The following is a 23,625-nucleotide window of genomic DNA, read 5'->3' as shown; positions in this document are numbered from 1 at the left end:
AGATACATATATATATATATATATGTGCATACACTATGGGCAAAGCAAGCCCATGCTGCTATATTTTATTCCTTTTTTTATTATTATATTTATTTTAGAAAGACAGTAGAGTAATAGTAACGAGTTTGTCCGTCCATCAAATAGAAGAGTTGGATTTGTCCTTCTTCTTATCCTTCTTCTTCTTCTTCTTCTTCTTTTCCGAAGATCCATCATCATCGTGAGGTCTCTTTTCCACAGGAGGTTCAGCGGCGTGCTGTAAACTGAAAGGAATTGGAACCGGCGCATGAGTTGGACCGTTTTCCAAGGAAGCTGGTGGTAGGGTACCGTTTTTCTTTGCTTCTAAGTATTTGGATTTCTCTCTTTGGTAATTCTCCAACTCGACGTTGTAAGCCTGCTTCCATTTTTCTTTTTCGTTATCACTCAATTCCTTCCATTTCTTGGAGATTTCTTGAGTAATCTCAGTTGAGGATAAAGGTGGCAAGCCAGCCTTTTGTCTGTCTTCACGAAGTTCTTGACGAACGTACGCAGAGTAAGCAAAGAAAACAGTCAGTGGCTTCTTTGGAGCATTTGGATCACGTTCGATCTTTCTTCTTACAGCCTTGACTGGAGCAGCGATAATAGCATCTTTATCATCATCAATAGGGTTAACCAGCTCCGAGCTGATGCCGTGCAAGTGGTTTACACCAGAAGTCAATGTTTGCAAAGACTCAGTCAAAGTGGTGAAAGCCTCTATCTTCTCTTCTTCATCGTCGCCGATGGCATTGTAGAAATCAACAATAGAGGAGGCTGTCTGATTAGCAGCTTTTGATAACTCGAAGAGGGAGGAGACGAGGGAGTCTTTGGCGGACTTCAATTTGACAGAAGGATCTGTAGTCATGGTGTGACAGGCTTGTTGTGTGTGGTAGGATGTACATCCTAGAGTATAAGGCAGTAGACCAGCCCTGAGGGCCCGCTGGGACTAATTGGTACTTCTTGCTAAGTTCTTGAAGGAAGAGAGTGTTCCAGGCAGAGTTGCCCCCCGTGGTACTGGAGAGAATCTGAGTGAATTCCCTTCCGGAAGCTTCTCTCCGCCACAACGGTCGGATGAAAAAAAAAAGCGGGAAAAAAAATGGTGAAAAACCACGTTCTCGAAGCCAATTGGTAGATAATCGAGTCGGGTAATATTTCTCAGAAGTAGGCTGGGTAACTAAGTATCTCACCAAAATGTCTTTATACTGTATACAAATGGTGGGACAAAATGGAATAAGATAAAGCCATTGGAGATCCCTTTTTTACCAGTAATCAGTTAAACAATTTCCATTAGTAGCTTACATGGATATGTGCATACGTGTGCCTAAGTAGAAATTTTTTTCACATGGATACGGTAAACAATTATAGGGTTTTAGAGCATAAAGCTGCTGGCCACGACGGTACTCTAACAGACGGTGATGGATTGCTCATCTTTAAACCGGCCTTTCCGCAGGAACTGGAATTCTACAAAGCCATACAAGTGAGAGATGTGAGTCGAAGAAAGTCTTCGGCTGATGGAGATGCTCCCTTGTGCTCTTGGATGCCCACGTATCTTGGAGTCTTGAATGAAGGGGCAAAAATCGAGCAAAGTGGCGATGCTGCGCTTCTGAAGATAGATGAGCGGTTAAGTGATTCCACTGATAATCTTGATTCAATACCTGTAAAGTCTGAGAAGTCCAAGCAATACCTCGTTTTAGAAAATCTACTATATGGATTTAGTAAACCTAATATACTTGATATAAAATTAGGCAAAACTTTGTATGATTCGAAGGCATCATTGGAAAAAAGAGAGAGAATGAAAAGAGTCAGTGAGACGACGACTTCAGGATCTTTGGGTTTCAGGATATGTGGCATGAAAATACAGAAAAATCCCTCTGTGCTGAATCAGCTTTCGCTCGAATATTACGAAGAAGAAGCAGACAGTGATTATATCTTTATAAACAAATTGTATGGTCGTTCAAGAACCGATCAAAATGTTTCAGATGCAATTGAACTTTATTTTAACAATCCTCATCTGTCGGATGCGAGAAAGCATCAACTGAAGAAAACATTTTTGAAAAGATTGCAGTTGTTTTATAATACTATGCTAGAAGAAGAAGTTAGAATGATATCAAGTAGTCTTTTGTTTATTTACGAAGGAGACCCGGAGCGATGGGAATTACTAAATGATGTTGACAAACTTATGCGAGATGATTTTATAGACGATGATGACGACGATGATGATAATGATGATGATGATGATGATGATGCCGAGGGAAGCAGCGAAGGACCAAAGGACAAAAAAACAACTGGTTCTTTGAGTTCCATGTCACTAATAGATTTTGCACATTCTGAAATAACGCCGGGGAAGGGTTATGATGAAAACGTGATTGAAGGAGTTGAAACCTTGCTAGATATTTTTATGAAATTCTAGATATATTGAGAGGTGAAGTTTACCTTGTTTATGGTATATGGTACAAAAAGAACTAAACTAATTATACGTCTATATATATATATATATATATAACAGCTTTATTAAACCTTGTTTTTTAATATAGAAGAAAATGCTTTATGATCGGTATTATTGTGTTTGCATTTACTTATGTTTGCAAGAAATTTACTCGGCAATTTTAACAATTTTACCAATTGCTATTGTGGTACCTTGATCTCTCAAAGTGAATCTACCTAATTGAGGGTAATCTTGGTAAGTTTCCACACAAACTGGAGCTTCAGTTTCTAAAACAGCGATGACCTTCATACCCTTCTTAGCAAAAGCAGGTGGTTTCTTTGACTTACGGTTGGTACCCTTTTCTAATTTGTGCAATAACTTAACAATATGTACCTCTTCAATTGCTGTATGAACATGCATAACACATGAAAAACCGGCTGCTATGATAGATTTTAATTCTACAATAGCAATTTGAGCTACAAACTTGGTAACACTCTTGATAGGGTTCTTTGGCGATGTTAGTACAAAACCTGGTGAAATGTCTTCTTCTTCAACACCTTTGATTCTTAGTTTAACTTGCTCACCACACATAGCCATATCAACTTCATTTTCAGTTTCGTTGTAAATATTTTGAATTTCCACAGCGGTTTTGTTAGGCATCAGTAGGGTGGATTGACCCTTTTTGATATGACCGGATTCAATTTTACCTTCAACGATGGTACCTAGATCCTTCATCTTAGCGGCAATAGGCAACATGAATGGAGCATTGATGTGACGGTCGACGTGGTTCATTGTATCCAGATATTCTAACAGAGTTGGGCCGGTGTACCATGGGCATTCTTTTGGATCTACGTGATCTTTCAAATTTGCACCACTGTAGCCGGATACTGGCATAAATACAACGTCTGTCTTAATGTTGTAACCAATTGCTCTCAAGAAATTGCTGACATTACTCACACATTGGTCGTAACGTTCCTTAGACCAGTTAACGGTTGGGTCATCCATCTTATTTACGACGACAACCATCTTATTAACACCTTGGGTCTTGGCCAATAGGGCGTGTTCACGAGTTTGACCACCTCTCTCAAAACCGGTTTCGTACTCACCCTTTCTGGCGGAAATGACCAAAACACCAACATCAGCTTGAGAAGCACCACCGATCATCTCGGAAACGTACATTTTATGACCAGGAGCATCCAATATGGTATAACGCCTTTTTTCAGTTTCAAAGTAGGCCTTACCAACTTCGATAGTCTTACCATCATTTCTTTCTTCTTTGTTGGTATCCATGACCCATGACAAGTACCAACCTTGTCTGCCTGCATCCTTGGCTTCTCTTTCATATTTCTCAATAGTTCTCTTATCCACAGAGCCAGTCAAGTATAGTAGATTACCACCCATAGTAGATTTACCGGCATCAACATGACCCATGAAAATTAAAGAAACGTGATCTTTACCACCAAACATATCGTTAACAACTTCGTCATCCACTTCTTCTTCCTGTTCCTTGATCAAGGCATCAGCACTGGTAACATTGGCATTGTTGGTATTATGTGTTGATTCAGAGATTTTAAGGTCTTCTACCTTTGGAAGTTCCGATTTTTCCTCCGTCTTTTCTTCAGTCTGGACTGGTTTCTCCTCCTTTTTAACTGGTTCTTCGACCTTTGTTGGCTCTTTAGTTGGTTCTTTGGTTTCAGCAGACTTCTCTTCCTCTTTCTTATCAGATTCGGCAGGTTTTGTGCCAACCTTCTTGGTAGCATTGGCCAACTTGATACCGGAACTGGAGACAAGCTTCAAAGTCTTCTTTGGTTTGGGAGCGGCCTGCTTTTGTTGCTTTTGAAAGTCGTTCAAAGACATACCTTGAGACTGTGGTTGGAAACCAGCTTGATATCCTTGCAAATTGTTATTGTAGTTGAAGTTTTTGTAATTTCCACGGCCACCTTGTGGATTGAATTGCTGCTGATAACCGCCTTGAGGATTGTACTGTTGATAGCCTCCTTGAGGATTATACTGTTGCTGGTAACCGGCGTCGGGATTGTACTGTTGATAGCCACCTTGTTGGTACCCAGAATAACCTTGGTAATTTTGGTAGTACCCACCTGCAGGTTGGGCTTGAGCATTGTAAGCTTGATAACCTTGGTATCTGTTGTTACCTTGTTGTTGGTTACCGTTCTGGCTGTATTGCTGGTAGTTTTGCTGATTGTTGCCTTGGTTTGAATCCGACATTGTTGCTAGTGGGCAGATATAGATGTTATTCCGAGCAAGTCGATGAAGAAACCGCTTTTTGTTACAGTACAATGGAGTCTTTCAAGAGAAGATGTACCAATATACACTACACTCTTCAGAAGCAATGGGAGCTTTGGTCGAGTGAAAAAAAAATTTTCTCCATAAAGAAAGATCATATTATACGATGATGTAAGATATAATACCCGGTTGTAATGTACATTTAAGAGCAAGGTAAGAAGTGACAATAACTTCTGTATGATCTTAGCATGTACCTCTTTTGGTGGGCTGAGAACTAAGATTCATCTTTTTGCGGAAGAATTTTGCTATGAACTTCACAACTTTATGAAGTGGTTTAAGAGAATTACAAAAGAAATGACACAGACTCGAACACTGTGACGCGTCGTCTTAGTAAAAAATAATAATTTGAGTCAAATAGCGCAGCTAATGCGAAACAAAGAAATGAAGCATATACCATTCGTTGTATGATTTTTGTGTGGTTGACAGATATTCTGCCGAAATTTTAACGCTTATTATAAATATAAATGTATGTATGTGTGTATAAACAGATACGATATTCAATTTTCTACCGTAGGGTTGGGATTTTCTTCAAACTCCAATTCTTCGTCGGGTATTTCCTCAATGGCGATCCTCTTTTTTGGCTTCGGCTTTTCAGTGTCATTGACAATTTTAGGCACCTTAATTTGTAGTAGACCGTTGTTGTAAGTAGCTTTAATTTCTTCGTCCTTAATGCGTGGCAGCACGGGGAATTTAACGGTTCTCTCAAACGCACCATATTTTAGTTCCGTGATCTTCAAGAATTTTTCATCAATGCCCACTCTGTCTTCGATCTTACCCTTGATGAGCATCTCATGAGAAGATGGATGGTAATCAATGTGGAAAGCCCTAGAGTTAGCACCTGGTAACGCAAGAACAACTACGTAAGTGTCCTCGGTATCATAGACATTCACTTCTGGTGAAAATGGTAAGTCCATTCTCGTTTCAGGCTTGGATACTTGTAACGGGTCAGGTATTGGGGAAGGCGCTTGTAGGTGAGCGAACGATGAAGATTTTTTGGCTAATGGTGGTCTCGACGATTCCTCCAGCTGATTCAAAGGTTTTTCTTTGTTGGTTTCGCCAGCTTCCTCTTTGGGTGCTTCAGACTTATCCTTCTTATCCTTTTCTTCTCCCTTTTCGCCCTCCTGTTCGGTATTTGCTTCAATTTCTGGTTCAGTGCCTTCATATGGTGGAACACCTATTAACGCGGTTAATAAGTCGTTTAAACTGTTTGCCTGTTGGTTGGTCCTATTATTCCTGGCAGTATTACAATGGTAATATGATGGATATCTTCTCGAGTTGCTGTCCTCGCCACCATCTTCCTGTCTTGTAGTGCCGCTGTCACCCACCATATCTTCGTCTTGGTCCTCTTCTTCACCATCCTCGTCATCATAACCGTATTCAGGACTATAGTAATAGGCTTGTCCAGGGAACTGGTAGTAATAGGTATTAGGAACACCATTGTATCTGCTATACAATGGATGATGACGAGGATGATGCCCGCCAACGTGCACTTGTCCATAATGGGGATGGTATCTCTGTGGCCTTTGTGGTTGGCGAGGATATCCTTGCTGCCCTCTCTGGCCAGTTTGGTTGGATAATGCGTTCAAAACGTCATAAAGAGATAGGGATGGTTGATAAAAACTCATTGCTTCGGCTTGGTATGATCTTAATTTGTGTGGGATATGGACAATTGCCTGAACGTGTCCCTATGTTATGTATAATTATACTTCTTGACCGTATGTATGAGAATAAAAGATAGTTCCTGCCGGGATCAAAAAAACGATGACAGCAAGTCTTATATAACTAACTTCACAGAGGCCTCCCCCCTGCCGCCAAGGCCGCCCCTGTATTCGCCCCTGAGCAGTTCTCAATTCGCGAACCTTCCAGAACTTTTAAGCGCGTGTTCCAGGCGTTGCCGCCTAGCCACTGTTGGCCTCCGCCAAATTACTCCGGCAACACACCTATATAACTGCTCGAGCGGCTGATAGGGAAAGCTGAATTGAAGTATGTCATATCCTGTTTTAAACAAGTCTCGTTTTATGCTACTCTTCTCGAGAGCCAAGCATTACCATTCCATCTCTTGCTATTTTATTGTTCTTCTTAAAATGTTCACTTTTTCCCTTGCTCACTTGTTACCCAACCCCAGCTAAATATTAAAAATTTGGAAGAGAGTTTGGACAGTACACTACGTATTGAAGTACTCTTCAATTCAGGCGCGGCCTAAATTGTAAGTGATCTGGCAAGATGATATCCAGGAATGAAAATATCAATCGTAGAAACAGTAACCGTCTTGAATAAAAATCAAATATCATCTGCCAAATAGTACCCATATTACTAGTACATCATTATATGTGGCACAAGAAGTTAACGTGAAGAAACAGTTCTTATGTTTTATAAAAGCTGAAGCGCAAGAATCAATAAATTTAACATGAAAGAAAAAAACTTCTAGGACATTCTGTTTCACCTAATATTATAGCCTTTAACAATAACGTAATCCAAAAAAATTATCCGGTTATTCTCCTCTCACTAATCTTGCAATTCAGCTTCGTAAAATACTACTGTTTATATATGTTGGTTGCTATCGGTACTTTAGACTATGTGAATATTGGGAATTTTGAGATTTTTTGCTTTTAGGTGAAGCTAGTGAATTTCTCACAATAGTAGAAAATTCGATTGCAGAGAACCATAAATGGTTCGGTAAACCACTACATTGCAGTTGAGTACGGCAGTCATCTAATAAGGTACGGTTCAGCCGTTCAGCGACTCCATGTGCTCGGGAATTCGCTGTGGTTGTATAGCATGGAGTTATACCATTTTTTTCAAGGAATTTATGGAGAGTTCTGTTAGTATACTCAGAACCACGGTCCATTTGTATAACCAAGACACTGGCCTGAAACTGGTTTTTAATAAAAGCTAGTATCGTAGTAAAAACATCGAGGATAGAGTCCTCGCGACGGTCGTGTAATGGATAAACCCAACGGAATTTTGTTGTCTCATCAGTAAATGAGATGAAATAGGATGGTGCACTCTTTGGTAGGTTGTGAACTGGACCAAATATGTCAGTATGTAGGTATTGAAAGGGTTCGTATGAATTTTGGTATTTTAGTCGTGAACCTTTGATATGTCTGTGTTTGGTGCTTTTGCCGATTAAACAATCAGGACATTGATAGTCAACAGCACTAGACCAGTCGACATCTGATTCGTTAAAATACGTGATGGTGTTATTTTTAAGTGAGTATCGAATTGTCTGTGCATTGGCATGCGCAAGCATTCGATGAATGAAAGGATAAGGATACTTGCGTGTACTTTCATTTGTATGGGCATTATTGATGGTGGGTACGGAGATATTTGAAGGAAGCAAGTACTTTTTAGATACCCAGTAAAAGTCTCCATATTTTACGATAGGCGCAAGTACAGTGCCGTCAGATCGTTCTAAGACGTTTTTGGTAAAGCATGCTGTGATATCTACTGCAGCCAATTCATTCAAACTGAGTAAGTCATAGGCTATGTTAGGAGTGTGCAATACCTTTATTGATGTTTTGGTGTTGTCCTGGAAGTGAAATTGTAGGTCACCAATAGCGTTAATTGGTATATTTCTTTTTTGAGCATCAACTACGTTTATGTCAGGATTAGATGATGCTGAGTGTATGTGATGAGCAGATCTTATAAGGGTTCGTGATGCTCCTGAATCGAGAAGGAGGTGTCCAGGGAGTTCATCATCAGAATGATTAGTGTGATTCACCGTAGATTCAGTAAGTTCCTGGCCTAAGGTGAAGGTCGTGTTTATTCTTCAATTGAATCGGTTCAGTAGTTGATCCTCTTATGAGATCGTTATCAGGGCCGGGAAAGTTATTAGATGTGGATACGTTATGAGCCCTGGCTGTTCTTGATTGTGAATTATTTGGTTTTTGGGAATTCCGAGTTATGGATTTGGGTTTGGTTGTATTCGTATAGGTGCGAGAGTCTTTCTTCTCATCACTCGGACTTCTCCTATAAGTAGATTTATTACGTTTTGATTCCTGTTGTTCTTCATACATAGAATGTATGTCTGAAAACAGATCAGCAACTGTCATATGTATATATCGATGACGTGCGTAGCGTAAAAATTTGTATTCGCCAGATAGACCTCTCATAATGAATTGGCATGCTACCTTGTTATTGATAGGAATGCCATTGTTTTTTAGTCTGTCAAGAATGTTTGTGACTTCTGCTTCAAATGCATCTGCAGGTGTACTTCCATTATAATGCAAATTTGCTAGGGTCGTAATGTCATTTACCTCTTGAGTATCAGACTGCATTTTGTTAATGCTTTTGGAAAGAATTTTCATGATATCTGTATAATCAACAGATAAGATGTCTTTAACCCAGGTGGGTAAGAATTGAGATAGAGCAAATAGTTGAAAGGTGTGACATAAGAAGGTGAGTTCGTCATCAGTCATCTGACGTACGGCTTTTCTTGTTGCTGTCGGAATAATATCACCGAGATTCGAATTTTGTAAAAATTTGATGTATATTTTAACCCAATTTAGAAAGTCATTAGGTGAGGTTAAGATTGGCGGTGGTCTGACATGTTGATTAGTGGATGTCATATTAGACTTTGCTGAGGATGAATCAGGAAATGAATTACCTGACTCAGGTGACGGGGTGTTCAAATGTGTTCCAACATATTGTGGATATTGTGTAAACTGTGATTGTGCTCCAGGTGGAGCGTACATAGGTGACATTTGATAAGGTGGATACGGCATCAAAGATGGGTGCCCGTATACTGGCCAACCAGAAATATTGGCTTGTTGGGGAGTCATCATTCGCTGCTGTGGGTACGGCCCATTTTGTGGCAATGGTACTTGAGCAGCTTGAGGAGAGGCATGATGATGGTTCTCTGGAACAGCAGCTGAGGGAGGTGTTGTTGGCTGTTGAGAATTAGCCTGAGTGAAAACCTTCTCACATTCTTCTGTTTTGGAAGCTGAAATGTCTAACGGATCTTGAGTTGTTTGGACTTCTTTAGAAGTAACCGAAGCACAGGCGCTACCATGAGAAATGGGTGAATGTTGAGATAATTGTTGGGATTCCATTGTTGATAAAGGCTATAATATTAGGTATACAGAATATACTAGAAGTTCTCCTCGAGGGTCAGGAATCCCCATAATGGAATCTATATTTCTATATACCAATATTACGATTATTCCTCATTCTGTTTTATATGTTTCATTATCCTATTACATTATCAATCCTTGCACTTCAGCTTCCTCTAACTTCGATGACAGCTTCTCATAACTTATGTCATCATCTTAACACCGTATATGATAATATATTGATAATATAACTATTAGTTGATAGACGATAGTGGATTTTTATTCCAACACTATGTGTGTATTGTGTGTGCGTGTAATATAATCATTTCTAGTCATCTCTAGTCAAAGTAACTTATAAAAGCCTAAAAAAGGAGGATTTAACATGAATTGTCGGTCCTATAGTGTAGTGGTTATCACTTTCGGTTTTGATCCGGACAACCCCGGTTCGAATCCGGGTAGGACCTCTTTTTATTTTTACTCTAACAAATCAACATTGATATTTTTTGTTGATGTGTTAGAGTGGAGCCAACGATGCTCTTAAGATATACACTTTAGTACTTTTGAAGCTCTTACAGTTTTTTGATGTCGGAGAAGGCTTATACATATTGTTATTTTCCCTCTACAGGAAAGAAGGTGAACGTTTAGTTTTTATCAAGGCGCCGAGTAAATTTTATAATATCGAGGCGAGGGAAAAACAAAGCAACGAGAAAGGAAGCTCAAAGTTGGGATTTACATCATTTCTTTAAAAAGCATCATTGGCTTCTCTCCAATTGTTCAATAAACGCAGACTAATAGAAATTGAAGTCATTTTCCGGAGAAATATAAAATATTTTCTGCAACTAAGCTATACTCGATTTCTTTTAAGTTTCTCCAGAACCAATAAAAAGTAATATCTTAAACTGTTTCTTTCTCATTTTTTCCCCGAATTCCATTAAAGAAGATAAGAAACAAGTCTAAGTGCTACTATATCTGATGTCTGAACAGAATTCAGTAGTAAATGCTGAAAAAGGGGATGGCGAAATATCTTCAAATGTAGAGACTGCTTCTTCAGTCAATCCGTCTGTGAAACCACAGAATGCTATTAAAGAAGAAGCTAAAGAGACAAATGGTGAAGATCAAAAATGCAAAGGGCCAGAAAACGCTGGCAGTACGGCAGAAACAAAAGAAACAAGTAACGACGCTACCAACGGAATGAAAACGCCCGAAGAAACGGAAGATACAAATGACAAACGCCATGACGATGAAGGTGAAGATGGAGATGAAGATGAAGATGAAGATGAAGATGAAGATGAAGACAATGGGGACGAGGATGATGAGGACGTGGATAGCAGTAGTTCCGAAACCAGTTCCGAAGACGGGGAAGATTCTGAATCAGTCTCAGGGGAAAGTACTGAGAGTAGCTCTGGAGAAGATGAAGAATCTGATGAAAGCGATGGAAATACATCAAACAGCTCCTCTGGTGATGAAAGCGGGTCAGAAGAAGAAGAAGAAGAAGAAGAAGAAGAAGAAGAAGAGGAAAATGCTGGCGAACCAGCTATCGCTCATCAAGATAGTGTTCCCACCAACGATTCTACTGCCCCAAGGTCTACCCATACGAGGAACATATCACTATCTTCAAATGGTTCGAACACAAACTCAACCATAATTTTAGTGAAAACTACGTTGGAGACAATTTTAAATGATAAGGACATTAAAAAGAATTCGAATGCTCAGAAGGCTATCGAAAGGACATTACAAAAATTTAAGGAATTTGATCCGCAAACCACGAATAACCCACATTACGTGGATTCAATACTAGTATTCGAAGCACTAAGGGCAAGCTGTCGTACCAAATCCTCCAAAGTTCAAAGTTTGGCTTTAGATTGCCTGTCAAAATTGTTTTCTTTTAGATCGCTAGACGAGACCCTGTTAGTGAATCCACCCGATTCTTTAGCCTCTAATGATCAACGACAAGATGCTGCCGATGGAATAACGCCGCCTCCAAAACAAAAAATTATAGACGCTGCAATTGATACTATTTCAGACTGTTTTCAAGGTGAAGGCACTGATGACCGTGTGGAACTACAAATCGTTAGAGCTTTATCTAGTTGCATTTTAGAAGAGGATTCAAGTTCTTTATGCCACGGTGCTTCCTTGCTAAAGGCTATCAGAACAATCTACAACGTTTTCGTCTTTTCGTTGAACCCATCCAATCAAGGTATTGCACAGGCGACCTTGACACAAATTATTAGTTCGGTGTATGATAAAATCGATCTCAAACAAAGTACCTCTTCAGCAGTATCCTTATCGACAAAAAATCATCAACAACAATCCGCCATAGAACTTTCCGAGGCTTCTGAAAATGCAGAAACGCCGGCTCCTTTAACTCTGGAAAATATGGATAAGTTGAATGACGATGAGGAAAGACTAATGGACGCTCAACAGCCTGATTCTATCGCCATAACTAACCAAGATCTAGCTGTTAAAGATGCGTTCTTAGTGTTTAGAGTCATGGCGAAAATATGTGCTAAACCTTTGGAAACAGAACTCGACATGAGGTCACATGCCGTCAGGTCAAAGCTTTTATCTCTTCACATCATTTACTCTATTATCAAAGATCATATTGACGTATTCCTTTCCCACAACATTTTTCTACCAGGAAAGGAGCGTGTGTGCTTTATCGATTCAATTAGACAATATTTACGTCTTGTTTTATCAAGGAATGCTGCCTCGCCTCTAGCTCCAGTTTTCGAGGTTACTTTAGAAATTATGTGGCTATTGATTGCTAATTTGAGAGCAGATTTCGTGAAGGAAATTCCAGTTTTTTTAACAGAAATCTACTTCCCCATTTCAGAATTAACCACTTCCACCTCCCAACAAAAGAGATATTTTTTAAGTGTTATTCAACGAATTTGTAACGACCCAAGAACTTTAGTTGAATTTTACTTGAATTATGATTGTAACCCTGGAATGCCAAATGTAATGGAAATAACTGTTGATTATTTGACAAGATTGGCTTTAACTAGGGTGGAAATTACTCAGACTCAAAGATCATACTACGATGAACAAATATCAAAATCCCTGTCCACCTACAATTTCTCACAATTGCCCCTTTTGACTTCTTCCAACTTGTCTTCTAGTCCTGATGTTGGTCAAGTCAATTTACTTTTTCCACTTGATTTTGCTCTCAAAATGGTGTCACTAAATTGCATTGTGTCAGTTTTGCGTTCCTTAAGCTCATGGGCTCACAAAGCTTTAAATCCAAACACACACACTGCTAATAAGGTATTACTAAACACAACATCTTCAGCTCGTCAAGAATCTAGATCATCTTTGAGTAACGACGTAAGGTCTTCTATTATGACAAGTAATGATGACTTCAAACCAACATATGAAGACGAAGAAAGCAGATCATTGAGCAGTCAAAACATTGACGCAGACGACCCCACACAATTTGAAAATTTGAAACTAAGGAAAACTGCTTTATCGGAATGTATTGCTATTTTCAACAATAAACCCAAGAAAGCTATTCCAGTACTTATTAAAAAAGGATTTTTGAAAGATGATTCTCCAATTTCCATTGCCAAGTGGTTATTAGAAACAGAAGGCCTCGACATGGCCGCTGTTGGGGATTATCTAGGCGAAGGAGACGACAAGAACATCGCTATAATGCACGCATTTGTTGATGAGTTTGACTTCACTGGTATGTCCATTGTTGACGCATTAAGGTCATTTTTACAAAGTTTCAGATTGCCTGGAGAAGGTCAAAAAATTGACAGATTCATGCTGAAATTTGCGGAAAGATTTGTGGACCAAAACCCCGGAGTCTTTTCAAAGGCGGATACTGCATATGTGCTTTCGTATTCTTTGATCATGTTGAATACTGATTTACATTCGTCACAAATCAAAAATAAAATGTCTTTACAAGAGTTTTTAGAAAACAACGAAGGTATTGACAACGGAAGAGATTTACCAAGAGACTTCTTGGAAGGTTTGTTCAACGAAATTGCTAACAATGAAATCAAGTTAATTTCTGAACAGCATCAGGCAATGCTTTCAGGTGATACCAATCTTGTCCAACAACAGCAATCTGCTTTCAACTTCTTTAATTCTCGTGATTTGACAAGAGAGGCATATAATCAAGTCTCAAAAGAAATTTCATCTAAAACGGAATTAGTCTTTAAGAATTTAAACAAAAATAAAGGAGGCCCAGACGTCTATTATGCTGCTTCCCACGTTGAGCATGTTAAATCAATTTTCGAGACACTATGGATGTCCTTTTTAGCAGCTCTAACCCCCCCATTTAAGGATTATGATGACATTGACACAACCAATAAGTGTTTAGAAGGCTTGAAAATATCAATTAAAATTGCTTCTACTTTTAGAATCAATGATGCTAGAACCTCCTTTGTAGGTGCGTTAGTCCAATTTTGTAACCTTCAAAACCTTGAAGAAATCAAAGTTAAAAATGTCAATGCAATGGTAATTCTTCTTGAAGTCGCGTTATCAGAAGGAAATTACTTGGAGGGATCGTGGAAGGACATTTTGCTGGTCGTGTCTCAAATGGAAAGACTACAATTGATATCCAAAGGTATCGACAGAGATACGGTTCCAGATGTTGCACAAGCTCGTGTTGCAAACCCTAGAGTTTCTTACGAATCATCAAGATCCAATAATACATCTTTCTTTGATGTTTGGGGCAAGAAGGCAACTCCCACAGAATTGGCTCAAGAAAAACACCATAATCAAACCTTATCACCCGAAATCTCTAAATTCATTTCCTCCAGTGAATTAGTCGTTTTGATGGACAATATATTTACCAAAAGTTCCGAGTTATCAGGTAATGCTATCGTTGATTTTATCAAAGCTTTAACCGCTGTATCTTTAGAAGAAATTGAATCATCTGAAAATGCTTCCACACCAAGAATGTTTTCCTTGCAAAAAATGGTCGATGTATGTTACTACAATATGGATCGTATCAAACTAGAATGGACGCCGCTTTGGGCTGTTATGGGAAAAGCTTTCAACAAGATTGCTACAAACTCTAACTTAGCAGTAGTATTTTTCGCTATCGATTCCCTGCGTCAATTGTCTATGAGATTTTTAGATATTGAGGAATTATCAGGTTTTGAATTTCAACATGATTTTTTAAAACCTTTTGAATACACGGTTCAAAATAGTGGCAACACTGAAGTTCAAGAAATGATTATTGAGTGTTTTAGGAACTTCATATTGACAAAATCGGAAAGTATCAAATCTGGCTGGAAGCCTATTCTTGAATCCTTACAATATACGGCTCGCTCAAGCACTGAATCCATTGTATTAAAGACGCAATTGCTGGTTAGCAATGATATTGTGACAAATCACTTCGAAAACGTATTCTCTCAAGAAGATGCCTTTTCTGAGTTAGTTGGTGTCTTCAGAGAAATCACCAAAAATAAGAGATTCCAAAAGCTATCTCTACATGCTTTGGAGTCTCTAAGAAAGATGACTCAGAACGTCGCAGACATCTGTTTTTACAATGAAAATAAGACTGAAGAAGAAAGAAAACATAACGATGCTTTACTTCGTGGGAAAGACATATTCCAGGATGTGTGGTTCCCTATGTTATTCTGCTTCAATGATACGATCATGACAGCTGAAGACTTAGAAGTTAGATCACGTGCATTAAACTATATGTTCGATGCCCTAGTGGCATATGGTGGTAAATTCAATGATGATTTCTGGGAAAAGATTTGTAAGAAGTTACTATTTCCTATTTTCGGTGTATTATCCAAACATTGGGAAGTCAACCAATTCAATAGTCATGATGATTTAAGTGTTTGGCTTTCGACCACGTTAATTCAAGCCTTAAGGAACTTGATTGCCCTTTTTACGCATTACTTTGAATCGTTGAACAGAATGCTCGATGGATTTTTGGGTCTGCTGGTATCCTGTATTTGTCAAGAAAATGACACTATTGCTAGAATTGGGAGATCCTGCCTGCAACAATTGATATTGCAAAACGTATCTAAATTCAATGAGTACCATTGGAATCAAATAGGTGACGTATTCGATAAATTGTTTGATTTAACCACTGCTAATGAATTGTTCGATTATGATCCGTTACAGCAAGGAAGAAAATCATCTGTATCTCATCACCAAACAACTAATGATACCAGCCAACACTCAGATGATGATAGCAACGACAGAAGGGAGAACGATTCTAATATCAGTGAGACGGTCGAAAGAGCGCATCAAGAAGAATCCAGCGAAGACGTTGGTGGTGACATGGTTGAAACACTCAATGGGCAAACTAAGCTTAATAATGGCAATTCCGTTCCGACGGTAAAGGACGAATTGAATCCAAAGCCCGCTAGTCTAAGTATCCCCAAGAAAACTAAGCACATGAAACGAAACGAAAGTAACGAAGATATACGTAGGAGAATAAACATCAAGAATTCTATTGTTGTCAAATGTGTTTTACAGCTTTTGATGATAGAGCTGCTCAACGAATTATTCGAGAACGAAGATTTTGCCCACTGTATCCCTTACAAGGAAGCCATTAGAATTACAAGATTGTTGGAGAAATCGTACGAATTTTCTCGTGACTTTAATGAAGATTATGGGTTAAGAACAAGACTAGTAGAGGCTCGTGTAGTTGATAAAATACCAAACCTGTTGAAACAAGAAACGAGTGCTGCTGCAGTTCTCCTTGACATTATGTTTCAGTTGTATCTGAACGATGATGAGAAGAAGGCTGATTTAATAACTCGTCTGATCACCATTTGCATCCAGGTCGTAGAGGGTTATGTTTCTTTGGATGATAGAACCATGGAACGTAGTATCAATGCCTGGCGTTCAGTGATAGTTGAAATATTACAAGGTTACTACGAATTTGATGATGAAGACTTTAGACTATACTGTCCTGCTATGTATGCTCTGGTGATTCAAATATTAGATAAGAGCGTTCCAACGGAGTTGAGACATGCTATAAAACAATTTCTAAGCAGAGTTGGTGAATTATACCTTTCTACTGATTAAGGCTTTGTTGAATGGTCCAGCAGATTAAAATATGCTTAGTTGTAGAACACAGAAAAAATGAGAAGGTTGATATACTTTTACTCATATTAATCCTGATTTAGTGGCGGTGATCCTTTTTAGATTCGTTTAATTCATAAACAAGGTACATCATATAGCAATAACAAATATGTAAACTATGTAGAAAGACTTATCAAGTTTAGCCATTTTGGTCCTCATTCATGGGCATTTTATACTAACTTCATTTTTGCCGAAATAAGAAAGGATGTAATCTTAACCTAAAATATGTAAGCAATTAAGGGCGCACGTAGTCACTTGCGAACAAATAGGAAAAGAAAGAAACAAGCACGGATACTGAATGACTGAGTGTATTACTACACGATTTATCTCAACGAATTTAAGTGTGGAGGACGATCGGCTGCACGTAGGAGTCAACGTTTTTTTACTGTGTTCATCACAAAACCATTAAGCTGAGTCATCCATATTGCAAACAATAAGGTAGCACCGCTTCCATCAAAACACTAGAACATACCGATGTTTTCACGGATTTATTGGAAACAAATAGCAGATGAGGGCGTTTTTACTTGTAATGAAGGCGAATGAGAAGGCAAGGCTTACAGGCTTGTTGTTTATGCCAAGCATCAATACTCGCTATGGAGGAGCGCCATCAGCGATAACAACAAAGTTTGCAAGTGCTTGCTTGGATATAAAAGGCTTGACGCTTAAGATAAATAGGGCCATACTTGCTTGCTTTTACTATTTTTGTTCCTCATAAGCCTGATTGACTACGCTATTATAAACCCCTACATTATCCTATAATCAACTTCACTTGTGTAACGTTGAATGAGTTCAACTGAGTAATACTCGGTCGGAAATATACGCTCCATCTGGCAGGAAACATAGGCTGCATTTATATCTTGCACAATTATGCCCTTCGTAGGTGTATGTTTTCATGTTTTCCATTATGTCAATGTAGATGTATCTTTGGACAGGCAACTTTTGGATCAATAAAGCACAATTTTTGAGCAATTTGAGATATCCAGTATTTGTACGGGAGTCCCAAGATTGTTTAGCCTAAAAGGTTGAGGACTTGGATTATTCTTCCATCAAGCGCCTCCACCCCTCGCATCCTATTTCTTTTGAAGCATAGGGGACGAGACTGTCTGTAATTTATGGCGAAGTATGACAAGAAAGATTCAAACTTTGTTTTACGTATGCCCCAATAAATTCTATGGTAGCACTACTAGAGACGTATTTTGGTTTTGTAATAATTTTCAAACTGCTCGCTATGATTTGTTACAAGAAACAAACAAAAGACACGACCATAGGGTTCATGTTGGTGGTTGCGAAGCCACATCTTTAAAACATTACTGCAAATTCAGCAGGAGTGAGTAGCAAAATCGACAAAAACTAGAGTACGCAACATTCCCGGTCGTAAATTTCTTATCGTGGCGCCAGAACATTCCCGTCCAATGATGAGAATGTCTCTAAAACAAATGCAGTCACAGAGATTTTCTGCGACTTCTCGAGTGAGAATGTTGCTTATTGGTGCTAGTGGCTTGAGATCTTCGTCAAGCAAATTGGAATGCCCCAGATTCTCAAACAAGCACGGCAGAAACTGAAATACGGCCAAAATTATGAACCCTTTTGTGGGATCTTTGTAGAAATAGGACCTCAGGATAGTATGATGAAGAATGTTGGCATGCTATACAATACTACAGTCATTTGCATGAATTGGCTGCTTGTATAGGAATCAGGTTGCGTTGGCAATGATATTCCCATAATAACGTGCAAAAGTCCCTACGGTAGTAGGCTGATCACTCCGCACGTGCGCGCTGAGAGGGTAGAGGCGCCTTCCTTACCTTAGTAACCGAAGAGTGAACTATTTCAGATAGTCTTTATCCTTCTCATGTTCATCTCCACACAATCTCACGCAATCCACGCTATAATATAAAGATACAGGTACGGTAATACCATCCATATCCAAGACAAATCGATTATAAAAGACACTGATTGCAAACGGTGCCTGGCAATCCTGATCAGAAGCACGTTAAATTTATCGCAAAAAAGGGCGAACTGAGATTTTCAAGAGTCGTGTCAATAACCAGTTTCCAATCGGAGCACGTGAATTTGTAACCACTTGTAAACACGATTAAAGACCGTTACTAAATTTCCGCTGAAAAGAAGGAAAAAGAGTATAGTATCATCTGAATCATTCGGTGTACAAACGCCAAGCTCCTGCTTTGTGCTTTTCTAATAAATTGAAATTTTGAATAAAAAGACATTATTTCAGACTACCACTAATAATGTCAGAAAACCAAAAGGAGGTATCGCCTCCTCAAGCCATATCGGTCAAATCCGAGGCAAGCTCTAGTATATTTTCCAAACCTATCTCCACATCATCACCCGCTGGGTTAGCAGCCGCTCAAAGAGTTACGCCCGGGAAACTGTCCACTTTATTACTAGAAATGGGACCATTGGCCATTAGACACATTACACAGACCTTATGCCTAGATATTCCCTGTTTTAAAGATTTATCATCTTCCAAGCAAAGACGACTTATAATGAGTGCTATGGAAAGTGGTGATAAAGAAAAATCAGTGGTATTTGAAAAAATTGGATGGGGTCAATGGTCCGCGAAAAGAGTAGACCCTGCCAACTTTGATAAGGAGCTGGAAGCGACCAATTTTGCAAATGCAAAGGTGAAAGACTTGATTTCTCAAGAGAGTCAAAGAAGGAAAAGCAACAATTCAAATTCTAATTCAGGCGGCAAAGTTGAAATGCCTATGAAAGTTGAGCATAATATCACGAATATCGATGGAGCCACCACCCCGCCTACCGCTGTTGCTTCCACCACCATTCCTGTTAATATCAAACGCAGCAAATCTCCACTTGCAGCAGCAAACGTAGTATATATAGATGAAAATGCGCTAGCATCGGAAGATGAGGATGAGGAGTTTGATGAAGATGACCATCATTTACATTACCAAAACAAATCGAGGAACAGCAGTAATAATTTTGGAAAATCTTCAAATGGTGATCCCTATAGTTTCGGCAGGAGAAGGTCTCAAGTTGTGTTCGCCGATTCAACTCCCGAGAATATTGAGCATGAAATAATAGCACAAAAGATTAGACCGCTATTAAGAAATAGACGCCGTTCGAGCATAAAACCACATACACCTTTCATTTCCAAACTAAACACACACCAAGATTCATCCTACCTTTCCCCCAATACAACCTCAACGACAACCCCATCAAATAACAACAGTAACTCAAACCAGGCGAAGATAGATTTAGAGAAACTTACTGCGACAAGTGAGCCAACTTCAAGAAGAGCTTCTCGTCTGTCTGTATCGAAAGAATCAAGTATTAGATCGACACTTTTCCCAAACAAAAACTATTTGATCGTCACTACAAACCCTAACTCTAAAGCTACGTCGGTTTCCACCTCCCCTAAGCTAGAAGAACAGATGAATGTAAGTTCAAATCCGATAGTATTATCGGACAAGGAGAAACATAGAGTAGCTTCACAACACCTGAATGGGGAATCGTCGCCACAACTTGTTCCCCATTCTCATCATCAACCTCACTCAGATACAGACGAAGAAGACTGGGAATCAATTGGTGCAGCTTCTCTGAGAAATAACAGTTTAGCACCTAACATAGACAGCGTAGCAAGTTCTACTAATGGCGTAGTTAGCCCTAAACCTACAAATCCAAGTTTTACTAACTCTCAGAATGGAGATATTGAGCCTCCCCTACAACACGACCAACAGAAACATGAACAGCAGCCAAGAAATGGGGAAGACAATAGTGCTGCGTTTTTATTAATGAGCTTAAAATCTTAAGAATTCTTTACCAGTTCCATGAAATAACAAAAAAACAGTAAAAAAAAAATGAAAATGAAAAAAGAATACATATTTTGTTTTAATGAAAGTTTGTTACCAAGTTTTGCTTTAAGTTTATCATCTCTGAATAATTATTTTGTCTTTTTTGTCACCACTTTTTTCTTGTCACATTTTTTTCTTCTTTTCATATTCATTTCATATATTAGCCCGTTCAATATATTTCAAAAGACCCAGTATTTTTCACATTTTACCCTTCCGATTCTTTGTGTAGTATATACAAATTACAAAAACACACACTGAGAAAAACATGCACTAATAAAAAATAAGATATTATGTACTAACGTAGGAAAGCAGGTACAAAACCTCTGCTGTAATTTCACGATTTTCTTTATTGATCATTAATTTTCTTCTTTTTTTTTTTTGTATTATGTATAAATGAAAATAACAATAAAAAAGGAAGTAGATGCACGCTGCACCAGTAAAATAGCTACATAAATTTCTAGTCAACAGTGTCGGCAGTATGTTTGACCTCTTCATGGTTATCTCCGCCACCATCACGGTCGTTTAAGGACAGATTCTCCATAGTGGCGTCTTCATGGTCCTGTTCGTATTGATCTTTCAAACTTTGAAAGTCTTTCTCGTTTTCTAAGATCGCTTTTATTCCAATAATGTCAATGTCATTAAACACTTCCAAAAGTTTCTCAGCCTCTTCAATTGGTATATCTTCAAAGACTTTATTAATATTATCCAAATTTTTGGTCATTATGGCTTCTTGCATTTTTTCCGGTATTAAAGTTTTGAAAACTTTAACCTTTTTCATCTCTTCTGGATCTTTAGAATTGAAGTCTGGCAAGTTTACTTCTAATTCTGTAGAATCATCTAGAGATTTCAATTGAATCGTCTCTACTCCTTCAGCATTCGATTCATCCATTTCCTCTTGTTGTAAAATTTTGGAACGTTTTTGAATGTGCAAAAATTTTTCTTGAACTGATCTCAAAAAAGACTCTTTACCCATTGGCTTGTCCTTGTTGAAGATAACCTTCTCGAAAAACATATTAATGACATTTGATAGTTCCATTGGATTTAAATATGGAATTTTCTTCATGTCGTAGATTTCCTTAATGTAGGCCATCAATTCGGATTGATGAATGACTTGCAAAGTCATCTTATCGTCACCATGTAACTGATACTCAAAGGCCTTCATCATTAAGGCGTCCTTTTGTTGTTCTGAAATAATAGGTAAGTGCTCCAGTAAGAATTTCTGAGATTTTGAGTACTCATTAATGGATATTTTACCGAATTCTTCAGTTTCCTTGGCCAGTTTCATAGGATCATCTTTAAAATCGATGAAAGTTTGCGGAACTGATGATTTTGCTAGTTTATTAAGAATATTAGACTCTGCAGCGCTCGAAAGAGCTTCTGAAGGAGTTGCTTCCAGTGGCTTAGCCCCCCCCTTTTGCTTGTTCATAAAGCTACTATCAAAGCCTGTATGAATGTCTTCAGATGAAATGTGTGCATTTTTCTCCTTGTATAATTCATCTAATTTCTTCTTAGCCTCTACAGTTACTGAATCGATCTTAGCCCTATGTTTCAAAATAGCATCCCTTATGAGAGATGGGCTCTTCGAGTCTTTGCCCTCTTTGTCTAAATCTTTTGCTAATTGTTCAAAAAGATCTTCAACCATTTCATTGTATGTTGCAATCTCAGGATCAACATTTTCCCCTTTACTTTTCTCCATCTTATCAAAATTTGCATTCAAGAATTTGGTAACGGCTGGCAAATCAGTAAGAGAACTTTCAGGTAAATTACTCAAAATTCTGTCCACTCGTTTGTTCAAATGAGAATACATATCCACTTGTGTCTCCAAATTTTTGATATCTTGGTTCCTTTTGAATCGCTGTTCATGGATACTCTGTTGTTTCCATTTAATGAACGATTTCTTGTCCACATTAGGATGCACCTCGACATCAGAATCATCTGATAGTTCAATTTTATCCCACTTAGAGTAATCAATGGCCATTTTTGACTTATGTAGTTGTTCCGTAGTACGATAGCTCGATAGTTTTTTTATCGTGATGAAGTGTTGGTGCAACGGAGGTGTTCTCTTATGTGGCAATCTTTCATGATCCTTCAGTAAAAAATCGTGAAAAACGGATGTTCAAAAAGCGTGTCAAATTTGCGTGAATAAGTGCTCTAATCAATCTAATAACGAATCGTGTATTTAAAAGAGTTGCATACTGCTACACTATATACATATTTCATTTCCATTTGTTAGCCACTAACGATAAAAGTCTGGGCGACCTATATTGAGCCCGTATTCAGCAACAGCGCTACTGAGATCGTTCACCGTCAGAACAACTTTGCTTGCTGTAGTCTTCTCATTCTGTTGATGTTGTTGTTGTGAAATCTGCTGCACGCCAGGCTGTTGCTGTCCTTGCAATAGCTGCCTAGCTCTCGCCTGACTGTTGTTAGCATTAGATACCGCTACGGAAGACCTGATCCTGGAATATTCGTAGGCATCCTTAGCTATATCACTAACAAATTTCTGAGTAGCAAGTGCTAAAAGTCGTTTCACTCGTACATCTGCTACGTTAAACCCGTTTTTGGTTAAATAGTAGTCTATTACTGCATCGGGAATGATAGGAGGAGTACTGTCCATCATCTCTAGAATCTCCTCCAGAGTCTTATCTTTTCTTGTAAATTCGGGTATACCAAATGCATTTTCACTCCCATCATCCACTACAGCCTCTCTCTTTTGCTTCTTCTTCATGTTTTCTGCGACAGAGTCATCATTATCATTGTCCCCATCATCGGCTCCCGCAACCGATGGAAAAGGTGTTTCTAATTGTCCTTCTTGATTATCATCAAACTCCGCATCGTAATCTTCCTCAAAATCCATAGTTTCAGTTATTCTTTCCTCTGTTCTTCGCTGCCAGTTCTTTTTAGCTTAGGCATGAATGCTGAATCTGCAGCTTCTTTAATTTTT

The 23,625-nt window shown here is 38.6% G+C and overlaps 10 protein-coding genes and 1 non-coding gene across 11 annotated transcripts, besides 2 other annotated features; 5 read left to right on the top strand and 6 right to left on the bottom strand.

Annotated features, from left to right (window-relative positions):
- Positions 1-136: 136 nt before the first annotated feature.
- On the bottom strand, positions 137-877 carry HMO1 (Hmo1p; the record flags this gene model as incomplete). The annotated part of the gene is made up of 1 exon (NM_001180481.1): positions 137-877. The coding sequence occupies one exon, from the start codon at positions 875-877 to the stop codon at positions 137-139; it is 741 nt and encodes a 246-aa protein (NP_010459.1).
- Positions 878-1,354: 477 nt separating this feature from the next.
- Positions 1,355-2,422, top strand: ARG82 (inositol polyphosphate multikinase; the record flags this gene model as incomplete). Its single annotated transcript, NM_001180480.3, has 1 exon — positions 1,355-2,422. One exon carries the CDS (start codon positions 1,355-1,357, stop codon positions 2,420-2,422), a length of 1,068 nt encoding a protein of 355 aa, NP_010458.3.
- Positions 2,423-2,605: 183 nt separating this feature from the next.
- SUP35 (translation termination factor GTPase eRF3) lies at positions 2,606-4,663 on the bottom strand (the record flags this gene model as incomplete). The annotated part of the gene is made up of 1 exon (NM_001180479.3): positions 2,606-4,663. One exon carries the CDS (start codon positions 4,661-4,663, stop codon positions 2,606-2,608), a length of 2,058 nt encoding a protein of 685 aa, NP_010457.3.
- Positions 4,664-5,238: 575 nt separating this feature from the next.
- HSP42 (heat shock protein HSP42) lies at positions 5,239-6,366 on the bottom strand (the record flags this gene model as incomplete). Its single annotated transcript, NM_001180478.1, has 1 exon — positions 5,239-6,366. One exon carries the CDS (start codon positions 6,364-6,366, stop codon positions 5,239-5,241), a length of 1,128 nt encoding a protein of 375 aa, NP_010456.1.
- Positions 6,367-6,709: 343 nt separating this feature from the next.
- Positions 6,710-6,935: an origin of replication (ARS425; Autonomously Replicating Sequence).
- Positions 6,936-8,469: 1,534 nt separating this feature from the next.
- Positions 8,470-9,792, bottom strand: YDR170W-A (gag protein; the record flags this gene model as incomplete). Its single annotated transcript, NM_001184320.1, has 1 exon — positions 8,470-9,792. One exon carries the CDS (start codon positions 9,790-9,792, stop codon positions 8,470-8,472), a length of 1,323 nt encoding a protein of 440 aa, NP_010455.1.
- Positions 9,752-10,082: a long terminal repeat (Ty1 LTR).
- A 102-nt stretch (positions 10,083-10,184) lies between these two features.
- Positions 10,185-10,256, top strand: YNCD0016C. The gene has a single exon. It is a non-coding gene; the product is annotated as a tRNA-Gln (tRNA).
- Positions 10,257-10,764: 508 nt separating this feature from the next.
- On the top strand, positions 10,765-16,794 carry SEC7 (Arf family guanine nucleotide exchange factor SEC7; the record flags this gene model as incomplete). The annotated part of the gene is made up of 1 exon (NM_001180477.3): positions 10,765-16,794. The coding sequence occupies one exon, from the start codon at positions 10,765-10,767 to the stop codon at positions 16,792-16,794; it is 6,030 nt and encodes a 2,009-aa protein (NP_010454.3).
- Positions 16,795-18,263: 1,469 nt separating this feature from the next.
- On the top strand, positions 18,264-18,413 carry YDR169C-A (uncharacterized protein; the record flags this gene model as incomplete). The annotated part of the gene is made up of 1 exon (NM_001184544.3): positions 18,264-18,413. The coding sequence occupies one exon, from the start codon at positions 18,264-18,266 to the stop codon at positions 18,411-18,413; it is 150 nt and encodes a 49-aa protein (NP_878062.3).
- Positions 18,414-19,097: 684 nt separating this feature from the next.
- On the top strand, positions 19,098-20,639 carry STB3 (Stb3p; the record flags this gene model as incomplete). The annotated part of the gene is made up of 1 exon (NM_001180476.1): positions 19,098-20,639. One exon carries the CDS (start codon positions 19,098-19,100, stop codon positions 20,637-20,639), a length of 1,542 nt encoding a protein of 513 aa, NP_010453.1.
- Positions 20,640-21,138: 499 nt separating this feature from the next.
- On the bottom strand, positions 21,139-22,659 carry CDC37 (Hsp90 co-chaperone CDC37; the record flags this gene model as incomplete). Its single annotated transcript, NM_001180475.1, has 1 exon — positions 21,139-22,659. One exon carries the CDS (start codon positions 22,657-22,659, stop codon positions 21,139-21,141), a length of 1,521 nt encoding a protein of 506 aa, NP_010452.1.
- Positions 22,660-22,917: 258 nt separating this feature from the next.
- Positions 22,918-23,538, bottom strand: TAF10 (Taf10p; the record flags this gene model as incomplete). Its single annotated transcript, NM_001180474.3, has 1 exon — positions 22,918-23,538. One exon carries the CDS (start codon positions 23,536-23,538, stop codon positions 22,918-22,920), a length of 621 nt encoding a protein of 206 aa, NP_010451.3.
- Between the last annotated feature and the right edge of the window lie 87 nt (positions 23,539-23,625).

Source organism: Saccharomyces cerevisiae, chromosome IV (assembly GCF_000146045.2).
Source record: "Saccharomyces cerevisiae S288C chromosome IV, complete sequence".
NCBI classification, from domain to species: domain Eukaryota; kingdom Fungi; phylum Ascomycota; class Saccharomycetes; order Saccharomycetales; family Saccharomycetaceae; genus Saccharomyces; species Saccharomyces cerevisiae.
This window is presented reverse-complemented; position numbering and strand designations above follow the sequence as displayed.